This window comes from Haliotis rufescens, unplaced genomic scaffold, assembly GCF_023055435.1.
Source record: "Haliotis rufescens isolate VD_foot unplaced genomic scaffold, xgHalRufe1.0.p SCAF_15, whole genome shotgun sequence".
Taxonomy (NCBI): Eukaryota; Metazoa; Mollusca; class Gastropoda; order Lepetellida; family Haliotidae; genus Haliotis; species Haliotis rufescens.
In genome coordinates this window covers 8,334,233-8,351,271 of record NW_025963835.1, presented here as the reverse complement: position 1 = coordinate 8,351,271, position 17,039 = coordinate 8,334,233, and the positions used below count along the sequence as shown (strand labels likewise).

At 48.5% G+C, this 17,039-nt stretch overlaps 1 protein-coding gene across 4 annotated transcripts in view; it reads left to right on the top strand.

The window, feature by feature from the left end:
- LOC124121190 (calcium/calmodulin-dependent protein kinase kinase 1-like) overlaps positions 1–17,039 on the top strand; it is a 226,473-nt gene that overhangs the window by 205,637 nt on the left and 3,797 nt on the right. For all 4 annotated transcript variants that reach the window (XM_048396109.1, XM_048396111.1, XM_048396108.1 and 1 more), the window contains one exon: positions 1,048–1,187. In XM_048396109.1, coding sequence (XP_048252066.1) covers positions 1,048–1,187 — 140 coding nt within the window. The remainder of the gene's footprint in view (positions 1–1,047; positions 1,188–17,039) is intronic.

Here is a 17,039-nt window from a genome sequence, read left to right as displayed (position 1 = left end):
CACTACTACTGAGCCTGATTGGTAAGTGTACCAAGTTTTGGGAAGCTAGGTTGTACGGTTTAGGAAATCTGCTCCGGACAAACAATGATTACAGACGGACGGACAGACAGACAGACATACTGATGGCTATATCCCCCCGTCATTATATGTCGGGGGGATAAAAACTGTTAAATACTTTCTTACAAAACTTTGCATGTCTACCAGGCACATACTGAACTGGTGCCTTTTGCTATTTAGGAATTTTATAAATTTTTATTTTTTATGTTATCCAACAAGTTGGATTTAAGTTTTCATATAGGGTGGGTTCACTTATGGAGTATAACAAATAATCTGTTAAATATTTCTTTGCCAAACATTGCATGTCTATATATAAAGTACATACTGAACTGGTGCAATTTGATATTAAGGAGTTTTATAAATGTTTATTTTAGAATTTCCATTGCAGCTATTTTGACATGGGCTAAGAAAAATGTTGGGTCAGTTACCTGGTTTGGGACCATAACGTGTTAAAATGGGTGGGGGATATAGATGACTTTGTTGACTATATGCTTGTTTAGTTATTGTTTCTTGTAATTTGTCATTTGTTTGCATAAAAAAAACCCCACAGAAACACACATGTTTTACTTTCCATTTCTTATGGATGCGACCATGGTGGATCTTTTGTTGGTAAACAATGTATGCTTCTTAAAGAACATTCAACTCTTGACTCATTACATACAGAATTGCACATTTTATTTGTGTTACAGACAGCTGCCGGGGGGATATGTCATCTTTCTGATGACTCTTGTTACCTTCACATTTTGCCTTCATGTTCTGCTGTCAGAGGATATACATGCAGTGACGATTTCTGTTTATTGGAAACTTCTGTTACTTTTTGGCATATTCTTATTAACCTTGTAAAGCCTTCATAATCAGCCATAATATAATATTCCAGAACAGTTCAGATGAGCTGGAGAGCCTTGTTCCTTTTTTTTTATGGACATATTACTGGTGTCCATTTGATGTGATGTGAACACTGTGAATCCTAATTGCAACGATTGTCTCCAGATCATGGTCAAGAGCATCCTCAAGCAGAAGTCATTCCGAAATCCCTTCTTACGCGAGAAAGAGAACAGACTCAAGAATGATCTCAACAAAACAGGACGCTCCAACTCTGCCCCTGAAACCTTCGCACATATCATGAAAAGGTAGGCAACAATGTAGTTTGTTGTTGATACCAGTGTGTGGCTACCTATCATATCATAGTGCGCTACCATCCCAGCTACACCATACAGTGTCCTCCTGTCCTAGCTACACCATACAGTGTCCTCCTGTCCCAGCTACACCATACAATGTCCACCTGCCCCAGCTACAGCATACAGTGTCCTACTGTCCCACTTACACCATACCGTGTCCTACTGTCCCAGCTGCACCATACAGTGTCCTACTGTCCCACTTACACCATACCGTGTCCTACTGTCCCAGCTGCACCATACAGTGTCCTACTGTCCTACTAACACCATACCGTTTCCTACTGTCCTACTGTCCTACTAACACCATACCGTGTCCTACTGTCCTACTTACACCATACCGTGTCCTACTGTCCTACTGTCCTACTTACACCATACCGTGTCCTACTGTCCTACTTACACCATACCGTGTCCTACTGTCCCACTTACACCATACCGTGTCCTACTGTCCTACTTACACCATACCGTGTCCTACTGTCCTACTGTCCTACTAACACCATACCGTGTCCTACTGTCCTCCTTACACCATACCGTGTCCTACTGTCCTACTTACACCATACCGTGTCCTACTGTCCTACTGTCCTACTAACACCATACCGTGTCCAACTGTCCTACTTACACCATACCGTGTCCTACTGTCCTACTTACACCATACCGTGTCCTACTGTCCTACTGTCCTACTTACACCATACCGTGTCCTACTGTCCCACTTACACCATACCGTGTCCTACTGTCCTACTTACACCATACCGTGTCCTACTGTCCTACTTACACCATACCGTGTCCTACTGTCCTACTTACACCATACCATGTCCTACTGTCCTACTTACACCATACCGTTTCCTACTGTCCTACTGTCCTACTAACACCATACCGTGTCCTACTGTCCTACTTACACCATACCGTGTCCTACTGTCCTACTTACACCATACCGTGTCCTACTGTCCTACTGTCCTACTAACACCATACCGTGTCCTACTGTCCTACTAACACCATACCGTGTCCTACTGTCCTACTAACACCATACCGTGTCCTACTGTCCTACTTACACCATACCGTGTCCTACTGTCCTACTAACACCATACCGTGTCCTACTGTCCTACTTACACCATACCGTGTCCTACTGTCCTACTGTCCTACTAACACCATACCGTGTCCTACTGTCCTACTTACACCATACCGTGTCCTACTGTCCTACTTACACCATACCATGTCCTACTGTCCTACTGTCCTACTTACACCATACCGTGTCCTACTGTCCTACTTACACCATACCGTGTCCTACTGTCCCACTTACACCATACCGTGTCCTACTGTCCTACTTACACCATACCGTGTCCAACTGTCCTACTGTCCTACTAACACCATACCGTGTCCTACTGTCCTACTTACACCATACCGTGTCCTACTGTCCTACTAACACCATACCGTGTCCTACTGTCATACTTACACCATACTGTGTCCTACTGTCCTACTGTCCCACTTACACCATACCGTGTCCTACTGTCCTACTTACACCATACCGTGTCCTACTGTCCTACTGTCCTACTTACACCATACCGTGTCCTACTGTCCTACTGTCCTACTGTCCTACTTACACCATACCGTGTCCTACTGTCCTACTGTCCTACTTACACCATACCGTGTCCTACTGTCCTACTGTCCTACTGTCCTACTTACACCATACCGTGTCCTACTGTCCTACTTACACCATACTGTGTCCTACTGTCCTACTGTCCTACTAACACCATACCGTGTCCTACTGTCCTCCTTACACCATACCGTGTCCTACTGTCCCACTTACACCATACCGTGTCCTACTGTCCTACTGTCCTACTGTCCTACTTACACCATACCGTGTCCTACTGTCCTACTTACACCATACTGTGTCCTACTGTCCTACTGTCCTACTAACACCATACCGTGTCCTACTGTCCTCCTTACACCATACCGTGTCCTACTGTCCTACTAACACCATACTGTGTCCTACTGTCCTACTGTCCCACTTACACCATACTGTGTCCTACTGTCCTACTGTCCCACTTACACCATACCGTGTCCTACTGTCCTACTGTCCTACTTACACCATACCGTGTCCTACTGTCCTACTGTCCTACTTACACCATACCGTGTCCTACTGTCCTACTGTCCTACTTACCTCATACTGTGTCCTACTGTCCCACTTACACCATACCGTGTCCTACTGTCCTACTGTCCTACTTACACCATACCGTGTCCTACTGTCCTACTGTCCTACTTACACCATACCGTGTCCTACTGTCCCACTTACACCATACCGTGTCCTACTGTCCCACTTACACCATACCGTGTCCTACTGTCCCACTTACACCATACTGTGTCCTACTGTCCTACTGTCCTACTTACACCATACTGTGTCCTACTGTCCTACTGTCCTATTTACACCATACCGTGTCCTACTGTCCCACTTACACCATACCGTGTCCTACTGTCCTACTGTCCTACTTACATCACACTGTGTCCTACTGTCCCACTTACACCATACTGTGTCCTACTGTCCTACTGTCCTATTTACACCATACCGTGTCCTACTGTCCCACTTACACCATACTGTGTCCTACTGTCCTACTGTCCTATTTACACCATACCGTGTCCTACTGTCCCACTTACACCATACCGTGTCCTACTGTCCTACTGTCCTACTTACACCATACCGTGTCCTACTGTCCTACTGTCCTACTTACACCATACCGTGTCCTACTGTCCCACTTACACCATACCGTGTCCTACTGTCCCACTTACACCATACTGTGTCCTACTGTCCTACTGTCCTACTTACACCATACTGTGTCCTACTGTCCTACTGTCCTATTTACACCATACCGTGTCCTACTGTCCCACTTACACCATACTGTGTCCTACTGTCCTACTGTCCTACTTACACCATACTGTGTCCTACTGTCCTACTGTCCTATTTACACCATACCGTGTCCTACTGTCCTATTTACACCATACCGTGTCCTACTGTCCCACTTACACCATACTGTGTCCTACTGTCCTACTGTCCTATTTACACCATACCGTGTCCTACTGTCCCACTTACACCATACTGTGTCCTACTGTCCTACTGTCCTATTTACACCATACTGTGTCCTACTGTCCCACTTACACCATACCGTGTCCTACTGTCCTACTTACACCATACCGATTCCTACTGTCCTACTGTCCTACTAACACCATACCGTGTCCTACTGTCCCACTTACACCATACCGTGTCCTACTGTCCCACTTACACCATACTGTGTCCTACTGTCCTACTTACACCATACCGTGTCCTACTGTCTCACTTACACCATACCGTGTCCTACTGTCCTACTGTCCTATTTACACCATACCGTGTCCTACTGTCCTACTGTCCTAGCTACACCATACCGTGTCCTACTGCCCTACTTACACCATACCGTGTCCTACTGTCCCACTTACACCATACCATGTCCTACTGTCCCACTTACACCATACAGTGTCCTACTGTCCCACTTACACCATACCGTGTCCTACTGTCCCACTTACACCATACTGTGTCCTACTGTCCTACTGTCCTATTTACACCATACCGTGTCCTACTGTCCCACTTACACCATACCGTGTCCTACTGTCCTACTGTCCTACTTACACCATACCGTGTCCTACTGTCCTACTGTCCTACTTACACCATACCGTGTCCTACTGTCCCACTTACACCATACCGTGTCCTACTGTCCCACTTACACCATACTGTGTCCTACTGTCCTACTGTCCTACTTACACCATACTGTGTCCTACTGTCCTACTGTCCTATTTACACCATACCGTGTCCTACTGTCCCACTTACACCATACTGTGTCCTACTGTCCTACTGTCCTATTTACACCATACCGTGTCCTACTGTCCCACTTACACCATACTGTGTCCTACTGTCCTACTGTCCTATTTACACCATACCGTGTCCTACTGTCCTATTTACACCATACCGTGTCCTACTGTCCCACTTACACCATACCGTGTCCTACTGTCCCACTTACACCATACTGTGTCCTACTGTCCTACTGTCCTACTTACACCATACTGTGTCCTACTGTCCTACTGTCCTATTTACACCATACCGTGTCCTACTGTCCTATTTACACCATACCGTGTCCTACTGTCCCACTTACACCATACTGTGTCCTACTGTCCTACTGTCCTATTTACACCATACTGTGTCCTACTGTCCCACTTACACCATACCGTGTCCTACTGTCCTACTTACACCATACCATGTCCTACTGTCCTACTTACACCATACTGTGTCCTACTGTCCCACTTACACCATACTGTGTCCTACTGTCCCACTTACACCATACCGTGTCCTACTGTCCTACTGTCCTACTTACACCATACCGATTCCTACTGTCCTACTGTCCTACTAACACCATACCGTGTCCTACTGTCCCACTTACACCATACCGTGTCCTACTGTCCCACTTACACCATACTGTGTCCTACTGTCCTACTTACACCATACCGTGTCCTACTGTCTCACTTACACCATACCGTGTCCTACTGTCCTACTGTCCTATTTACACCATACCGTGTCCTACTGTCCTACTGTCCTAGCTACACCATACCGTGTCCTACTGCCCTACTTACACCATACCGTGTCCTACTGTCCCACTTACACCATACCATGTCCTACTGTCCCACTTACACCATACAGTGTCCTACTGTCCCACTTACACCATACAGTGTCCTACTGTCCTACTTACACCATACCGTGTCCTACTGTCCTACTTACACCATACCGTGTCCTACTGTCCCACTTACACCATACCGTGTCCTACTGTCCCACTTACACCATACAGTGTCCTACTGTCCCACTTACACCATACCGTGTCCTACTGTCCCACTTACACCATACCATGTCCTACTGTCCCACTTACACCATACAGTGTCCTACTGTCCCACTTACACCATACCGTGTCCTACTGTCCCACTTACACCATACCGTGTCCTACTGTCCCACTTACACCATACAGTGTCCTACTGTCCCACTTACACCATACTGTGTCCTACTGTCCCACTTACACCATACAGTGTCCTACTGTCCCACTTACACCATACAGTGTCCTACTGTCCCACTTACACCATACCGTGTCCTACTGTCCCACTTACACCATACAGTGTCCTACTGTCCCACTTACACCATACCATGTCCTACTGTCCCACTTACACCATACAGTGTCCTACTGTCCCACTTACACCATACAGTGTCCTACTGTCCCACTTACACCATACCATGTCCTACTGTCCCACTTACACCATACCGTGTCCTACTGTCCTACTTACACCATACTGTGTCCTACTGTCCTGCTGTCCCACTTACACCATACCGTGTCCTACTGTCCTGCTGTCCCACTTACACCATACCGTGTCCTACTGTCCTACTTACACCATACCGTGTCCTACTGTCCTACTTACGCCATACCGTGTCCTACTGTCCTACTAATACCATACCGTGTCCTACTGTCCTACTTACACCATATCGTTTCCTACTGTCCTACTAACACCATACCGTGTCCTACTGTCCTACTAACACCATACCGTGTCCTACTGTCCTACTGTCCTACTAACACCATACCGTGTCCTACTGTCCTACTTACACCATACCGTGTCCTACTGTCCTACTGTCCCACTTACACCATACCGTGTCCTACTGTCCTACTGTCCTACTTACACCAAACCGTGTCCTACTGTCCTACTGTCCTACTAACACCATACCGTGTCCTACTGTCCTACTGTCCTACTAACACCATACCGTGTCCTACTGTCCTACTTACACCATACCGTGTCCTACTGTCCTACTGTCCCACTTACACCATACCGTGTCCTACTGTCCTACTAACACCATACCGTGTCCTACTGTCCTACTAACACCATACCGTGTCCTACTGTCCTACTAACACCATACCGTGTCCTACTGTCCTACTGTCCCACTTACACCATACCGTGTCCTACTGTCCTACTGTCCTACTTACACCATACCGTGTCCTACTGTCCTACTTACACCATACCCTGTCCTACTGTCCTACTAACACCATACCGTGTCCTACTGTCCTACTTACACCATACCGTGTCCTACTGTCCTACTTACACCATACCATGTCCTACTGTCCTACTGTCCTACTTACACCATACAGTGTCCTACTGTCCCACTTACACCATACCGTGTCCTACTGTCCTACTTACACCATACCGTGTCCTACTGTCCTACTGTCCTACTAACACCATACCGTGTCCTACTGTCCTACTTACACCATACCATGTCCTACTGTCCTACTGTCCTACTAACACCATACCGTGTCCTACTATCCTACTTACACCATACCGTGTCCTACTGTCCTACTTACACCATACCGTGTCCTTCTGTCCTACTGTCCTACTTACACCATACCGTGTCCTACTGTCCCACTTACACCATACCGTGTCCTACTGTCCTACTTACACCATACCGTGTCCTACTGTCCTAGCTACACCATACCGTGTCCTACTGTCCTACTTACACCATACCGTGTCCTACTGTCCTAGCTACACCATACCGTGTCCTACTTACACCATACCGTGTCCTACTGTCCTAGCTACACCATACAGTGCCCTACTGTCCCACTTACACCATACCGTCTCCTACATCTTAGCTACACCATACCGTGTCCTACTGTCCTAGCTACACTATACAGTGTCCTACTGTCCCACTTACACCATACCATGTCCTACTGTCCTACTTACGACACACTGTGCCCTACTGTCCCACTTACACCATACCGTGTCCTACTGTCCCACTTACACCATACCGTGTCCTACTGCCCTACTTACACCATACAGTGCCCTACTGTCCCACTTACACCATACTGTGTCCTACTGTCCTAGCTACACCATACCGTGTCCTACTGTCCTAGCTACACCATACCGTGTCCTACTGTCCTACTTACATCACACTGTGTCCTACTGTCTCACTTACACCATACCGTGTCCTACTGTCCCAGCTACACCATACAGATTCCTACTGTCCCACTTACACCATACAGTGTCCTACTGTCCCACTTACACCATACAGTGTCCTACTGTCCCAGCTACACCATACAGATTCCTACTGTCCCCGCTACACCATACAGTGTTCTACTGTCCTAGCTACACCATACAGTGCCCTACTGTCCCACTTACACCATACCATGTCCTACTGTCCCACTTACACCATACAGTGTCCTACTGTCCCAGCTACACCATACAGTGCCCTACTGTCCCACTTACACCATACCATGTCCTACTGTCCCACTTACACCATACAGTGTCCTACTGTCCCACTTACATCATACAGTGTCCTACTGTCCTAGCTAAACCATACAGTGCCCTACTGTCCCACTTACACCATACCAGACCGCCTCCGTGGTCTTGTGGTAGAGTGTCCGCCCGGACAGCGGAAGGTCCAGGGTTCGATCCCGGGCCGCGTCATACAAAAAGACATTAACAGATTGTACTTGTTGTTACCCTGTCTGACGCTCGGCATTAAGGGGCTAAAACAAGGACTGGTCGTCTCGGAGTCAGTATACTGTGTCTGAGTGGGGTATTCATGGTAAACTGCGGCATTGTATCTCAGTGAGATAGCACTATAAATCGGCATCAGTCCGGACTAGTACAAGCAGCCACACACACACATACACGTGCATGCACGTCGCTATATAAGTGCAATAATCTTGGACAACGTTAAACCCAATTTCACCTCACCTCACCTACATCATACCATGTCCTACTGTCCCACTTACACCATACTGTGTTCTACTGTCCTACTTACACCATACCATGTCCTACTGTCCCAGCTACACCATACAGATTCCTACTGTCCCACTTACACCATACCATGTCCTACTGTCCCACTTACACCATACAGTGTCCTACTGTCCCAGCTACACCATCCAGATTCCTACTGTCCCAGCTACACCATACAATGCCCTACTGTCCCACTTACACCATACCGTGTCCTACTGTCCCACTTACACCATACCGTGTCCTACTGTCCCACTTACACCATACAGTGTCCTACTGTCCTACTTACACCATACCGTGTCCTACTGTCCTACTAACACCATACCGTGTCCTACTGTCCCACTTACACCATACCGTGTCCTACTGTCCTACTTACACCATACCGTGTCCTACTGTCCTACTTACACCATACCGATTCCTACTGTCCTACTGTCCCACTTACACCATTCCGTGTCCTACTGTCCTACTTACACCATACCGTGTCCTACTGTCCTACTGTCCTACAAACACCATACCGTGTCCTACTGTCCTACTTACACCATACCCTGTCCTACTGTCCTACTGTCCTACTAACACCATACCGTGTCCTACTGTCCTACTTACACCATACCCTGTCCTACTGTCCCACTTACACCATACTGTGTCCTACTGTCCTACTGTCCCACTTACACCATACCGTGTCCTACTGTCCTACTGTCCCACTTACACCATACCGTGTCCTACTGTCCTAGCTACACCATACCGTGTCCTACTGTCCTACTGTCCTACTTACACCATACCCTGTCCTACTGTCCTTCTGTCCTACTAACACCATACCGTGTCCTACTGTCCCACTTACACCATACCGTGTCCTACTGTCCTACTTACATCACACTGTGTCCTACTGTCTCACTTACACCATACTGTGTCCTACTGTCCAAGCTACACCATACAGATTCCTACTGTCCCACTTACACCATACCGTGTCCTACTGTCCTACTTACACCATACCGTGTCCTACTGTCCTACTTACACCATACCCTGTCCTACTGTCCCACTTACACCATACAGTGTCCTACTGTCCCACTTACACCATACAGTGTCCTACTGTCCCACTTACACCATACCGTGTCCTACTGTCCTACTTACACCATACCGTGTCCTACTGTCCCACTTACACCATACCGTGTCCTACTGTCCTACTTACACCATACCGTGTCCTACTGTCCCACTTACACCATACAGTGTCCTACTGTCTCACTTACACCATACCCTGTCCTACTGTCCTACTTACACCATACCGTGTCCTACTGTCTCACTTACACCATACAGTGTCCTACTGTCTCACTTACACCATACCGTGTCCTACTGTCCTACTTACACCATACCGTGTCCTACTGTCCTACTTACACCATACCGTGTCCTACTGTCCCACTTACACCATACCGTGTCCTACTGTCCTACTTACACCATACCGTGTCCTACTGTCCCACTTACACCATACCGTGTCCTACTGTCCTACTTACACCATACCGTGTCCTACTGTCCCACTTACACCATACGGTGTCCTACTGTCTCACTTACACCATACCCTGTCCTACTGTCCTACTTACACCATACCGTGTCCTACTGTCTCACTTACACCATACAGTGTCCTACTGTCTCACTTACACCATACCCTGTCCTACTGTCCTACTGTCCCACTTACACCATACTGTGTCCTACTGTCTCACTTACACCATACCCTGTCCTACTGTCCTACTTACATCACACTGTGTCCTACTGTCTCACTTACACCATACCCTGTCCTACTGTCCTACTGTCCCACTTACACCATACTGTGTCCTACTGTCCTACTGTCCTACTTACATCACACTGTGTCCTACTGTCTCACTTACACCATACCGTGTCCTACTGTCCTACTGTCCCACTTACACCATACCGTGTCCTACTGTCCTACTGTCCTACTTACACCATACCGTGTCCTACTGTCCTACTGTCCTATTTACACCATACAGTGTCCTACTGTCCCACTTACACCATACCGTGTCCTACTGTCCTACTGTCCTATTTACACCATACAGTGTCCTACTGTCCCACTTACACCATACCGTGTCCTACTGTCCTACTGTCCTATTTACACCATACAGTGTCCTACTGTCCCACTTACACCATACCGTGTCCTACTGTCCCACTTACACCATACTGTGTCCTACTGTCTCACTTACACCATACCCTGTCCTACTGTCCTACTGTCCTATTTACACCATACAGTGTCCTACTGTCTCACTTACACCATACTGTGTCCTACTGTCCTACTGTCCTACTAACACCATACCGTGTCCTACTGTCCTCCTTACACCATACCATGTCCTACTGTCCTACTTACACCATACCATGTCCTACTGTCCTACTTACACCATACTGTGTCCTACTGTCTCACTTACACCATACTGTGTCCTACTGTCCTACTTACACCATACCATGTCCTACTGTCTCACTTACACCATACCGTGTCCTACTGTCCTACTTACACCATACCGTGTCCTACTGTCCTACTTACACCATACTGTGTCCTACTGTCCTACTAACACCATACTGTGTCCTACTGTCCTACTGTCCTACTAACACCATACTGTGTCCTACTGTCTCACTTACACCATACCGTGTCCTACTGTCCTACTTACACCATACCGTGTCCTACTGTCCTACTTACACCATACCGTGTCCTACTGTCCTACTTACACCATACCCTGTCCTACTGTCCCACTTACACCATACTGTGTCCTACTGTCCTAGCTACACCATACCGTGTCCTACTGTCCTACTAACACCATACTGTGTCCTACTGTCCTACTGTCCTACTTACACCATACAGTGTCCTACTGTCCTACTTACACCATACAGTGTCCTACTGTCCCAGCTACACCATACCCTGTCCTACTGTCCCAGCTACACCATACCGTGTCCTACTGTCCTAGCTACACCATACCGTGTCCTACTGTCCTACTTACACCATACCGTGTCCTACTGTCCTACTTACACCATACAGTGTCCTACTGTCCCAGCTACACCATACCCTGTCCTACTGTCCCAGCTACACCATACCGTGTCCTACTGTCCTAGCTACACCATACCGTGTCCTACTGCCCTACTTACACCATACCGTGTCCTACTGTCCTACTTACACCATACCGTGTCCTACTGTCCTACTGCCCTACTTACACCATACCGTGTCCTACTGTCCTACTTACACCATACCGTGTCCTACTGTCCTACTGTCCCACTTACACCATACTGTGTCCTACTGTCCTACTTACACCATACCGTGTCCTACTGTCCTACTTACACCATACCCTGTCCTACTGTCCCACTTACACCATACAGTGTCCTACTGTCCTACTTACACCATACCGTGTCCTACTGTCCCACTTACACCATACCGTGTCCTTCTGTCCTACTTACACCATACCCTGTCCTACTGTCCCACTTACACCATACCGTGTCCTACTGTCCTACTTACACCATACCGTGTCCTACTGTCCTACTTACACCATACCCTGTCCTACTGTCCCACTTACACCATACAGTGTCCTACTGTCCTACTTACACCATACCGTGTCCTACTGTCCTACTGTCCTACTTACACCATACCGTGTCCTACTGTCCTACTGTCCTACTTACACCATACCGTGTCCTACTGTCCTACTGTCTCACTTACACCATACTGTGTCCTACTGTCCCACTTACACCATACCGTGTCCTACTGTCCTACTTACACCATACCATGTCCTACTGTCCTACTTACACCATACCCTGTCCTACTGTCCTACTTACACCATACCCTGTCCTACTGTCCTACTTACACCATACCGTGTCCTACTGTCCTACTTACACCATACCGTGTCCTACTGTCCTACTTACACCATACCCTGTCCTACTGTCCCACTTACACCATACAGTGTCCTACTGTCCTACTTACACCATACCGTGTCCTACTGTCCTACTGTCCTACTTACACCATACCGTGTCCTACTGTCCTACTGTCCTACTTACACCATACCGTGTCCTACTGTCCTACTGTCTCACTTACACCATACTGTGTCCTACTGTCCCACTTACACCATACCGTGTCCTACTGTCCTACTTACACCATACCATGTCCTACTGTCCTACTTACACCATACCCTGTCCTACTGTCCTACTGTCCCACTTACACCATACTGTGTCCTACTGTCCTACTTACACCATACCGTGTCCTACTGTCCTACTGTCCTACTTACACCATACCGTGTCCTACTGTCCTACTTACACCATACCCTGTCCTACTGTCCCACTTACACCATACAGTGTCCTACTGTCCTACTTACACCATACCGTGTCCTACTGTCCTACTGTCCTACTTACACCATACCGTGTCCTACTGTCCTACTGTCCTACTTACACCATACCGTGTCCTACTGTCCTACTGTCTCACTTACACCATACTGTGTCCTACTGTCCCACTTACACCATACCGTGTCCTACTGTCCTACTTACACCATACCATGTCCTACTGTCCTACTTACACCATACCCTGTCCTACTGTCCTACTGTCCCACTTACACCATACTGTGTCCTACTGTCCTACTTACACCATACCGTGTCCTACTGTCCTACTTACACCATACCATGTCCTACTGTCCTACTTACACCATACCCTGTCCTACTGTCCTACTGTCCCACTTACACCATACCGTGTCCTACTGTCCTATTTACACCATACCGTGTCCTACTGTCCCACTTACACCATACTGTGTCCTACTGTCCTACTTACACCATACCCTGTCCTACTGTCCCACTTACACCATACTGTGTCCTACTGTCCTAGCTACACCATACCGTGTCCTACTGTCCTAGCTACACCATACCGTGTCCTACTGTCCTACTTACATCACACTGTGTCCTACTGTCTCACTTACACCATACTGTGTCCTACTGTCTCACTTACACCATACAGATTCCTACTGTCCCACTTATACCATACAGTGTCCTACTGTCCCACTTACACCATACCGTGTCCTACTGTCCCACTTACACCATACCGTGTCCTACTGTCCTACTGTCCTACTTACACCATACCGTGTCCTACTGTCCCACTTACACCATACAGTGTCCTACTGTCCCACTTACACCATACCGTGTCCTACTGTCCTACTGTCCTACTTACACCATACCGTGTCCTACTGTCCCACTTACACCATACAGTGTCCTACTGTCCCACTTACACCATACAGTGTCCTACTGTCCCAGCTACACCATACAGATTCCTACTGTCCCCGCTACACCATACAGTGTTCTACTGTCCTAGCTACACCATACAGTGCCCTACTGTCCCACTTACACCATACCAGACCGCCTCCGTGGTCTTGTGGTAGAGCGTCCACCCGGACAGCGGAAGGTCCAGGGTTCGATCCCGGGCCGCGTCATACAAAAAGACATTAACAGATTGTACTTGTTGTTACCCTGTCTGACGCTCGGCATTAAGGGGCTAAAACAAGGACTGGTCGTCTCGGAGTCAGTATACTGTGTCTGAGTGGGGTATTCATGGTAAACTGCGGCATGGTATCTCAGTGAGATAGCACTATAAATCGGCATCAGTCCGGACTAGTACAAGCAGCCACACACACACATACACGTGCATGCACGTCGCTATATAAGTGCAATAATCTTTGACGAGACGTTAAACCCAATTTCACCTCACCTCACCTACATCATACCATGTCCTACTGACCTACTTACACCATACCGTGTCCTACTGCCCTAGCTACACCATACCGCTATACCATACAGATTCCTACTGCCCTCCCTGCACCATACAGCGTCCTGCTGCCCTAGCTACACTATACAGATTCCTACTGTCCCTGCTACACCATACGGACCGCCTCCGTGGTCTTGTGGTAGAGCGTCCGCCCGGATAGCGGAAGGTCCAGGGTTCAATCCCTGGCCGCGTCATACCAAAAGAAATTAAAAGATGGTACTTGTTGTTACCCTGTCTGGCGCTCGGCATTAAGGGGCTAAAACAATGACTGGTCCGCTCGGAGTCAGTATACTGTGTCTGAGTGGGGTATTCATGTTAAACTGCGGCATGGTTTCTCAGTGAGCTAGCACTTTAAATCTGCATCAGTCCGGACTAGTACAAGCAGCCACACAAACACACACACACACGTACATGCACGTCGCTATATAAGTGCAAAAATCTTGGACGCGACGTTAAACCCCATTTCACCTCACCGCTACACCATACAGCATCCTACTGCCCTCGCTACACCATACAGCGTCCTACTGCCCTAGCTATACTATACCGATTCCTACTGTCCCCGCTACACCATACAACATCCTACTGCCCTCGCCACGCCATACAGCATCCTACTGTCCCAGCTACACCATACAGCGTCCTACTGTCCCAGCTACACCATACAGCGTCATACTGCCCTAGCTACACTATACAGATTCCTACTGTCCCCGCTACACCATACAGCATCCTACTGCCCTCGCCACGCCATACAGCATCCTACTGTCCCCGCTACACCATACAGCATCCTACTGCCCTCGCTACGCCATACAGCGTCCTTCTGTTCCCGCTACACCATACAGCGTCCTACTGCCCTCGCTACGCCATACAGCATTCTACTGCCCTCGCTACGCCATACAGCATCCTACTGTCCCCGCTACACCATACAGCATCCTACTGCCCTCGCTACGCCATACAGCATCCTACTGCCCTCGCTACACCATACAGCATCCTACTGTCCCCGGTACACCATACAGCATCCTACTGTCCCCGGTACACCATACAGCATCCTACTGCCCTCGCTACACCATACAGCATCCTACTGTCCCCGGTACATCATACAGCATCCTACTGTCCCCGCTACACCATACAGCGTCCTACTGCCCCCGCTACACCATACAGCGTCCTACTGCCCTCGCTACACCATACAGCATCCTACTGTCCCCAGTACACCATACAGCATCCTACTGTCCCCGCTACACCATACAGCATCCTACTGCCCTCGCTACACCATACAGCATTCTACTGCCCTCGCTACACCATACAGCATTCTACTGCCCTCGCTACACCATACAGCATCCTACTGCCCTCGCTACACCATACAGCATTCTACTGCCCTCGCTACACCATACAGCATTCTACTGCCCTCGCTACACCATACAGGGTCCTACTGCCCTCGCTACACCATACAGGGTCCTACTGCCCTCGCTACACCATACAGCATCCTACTGTCCCCGGTACACCATACAGCATCCTACTTTCCTCGCTACACCATACAGCATCCTACTGCCCTCGCTACACCATACAGCATCCTACTGCCCTCGCTACACCATACAGCGTCCTACTGCCCTAGCTACACTATACAGCGTCCTACTGTCCCCGCTACACCAAAAAGCATCCTACTGCCCTCGCTACACCATACAGCGTCCTACTGTCCCCGGTACACCATATAGCATCCTACTGTCCCCGCTACACCATACAGCATCCTACTGCCCTCGCTACACCATACAGCATCCTACTGTCCCAGGTACACCATACAGCATCCTACTGCCCTCGCTACACCATACAGCATCCTACTTTCCTCGCTACACCATACAGCATCCTACTGCCCTAGCTACACCATACAGCATCCTACTGCCCTCACTACACCATACAGCGTCCTACTGCCCTAGCTACAGTATACAGATTCCTACTGTCCCCGCTACACCATACAGCATCCTACTGCCCTCGCCACGCCATACAGCATCCTACTGTCCCCGCTTCACCATACAGCATCCTACTGCCCTCGCTACGCCATACAGCGTCCTTCTGTTCCCGCTACACCATACAGCGTCCTTCTGCCCTCGCTACGCCATACAGCATCCTACTGCCCTCGCTACGCCATACAGCATCCTACTGTCCCCGCTACACCATACAGCATCCTACTGCCCTCGCTACGCCATACAGCGTCCTACTGCCCTCGC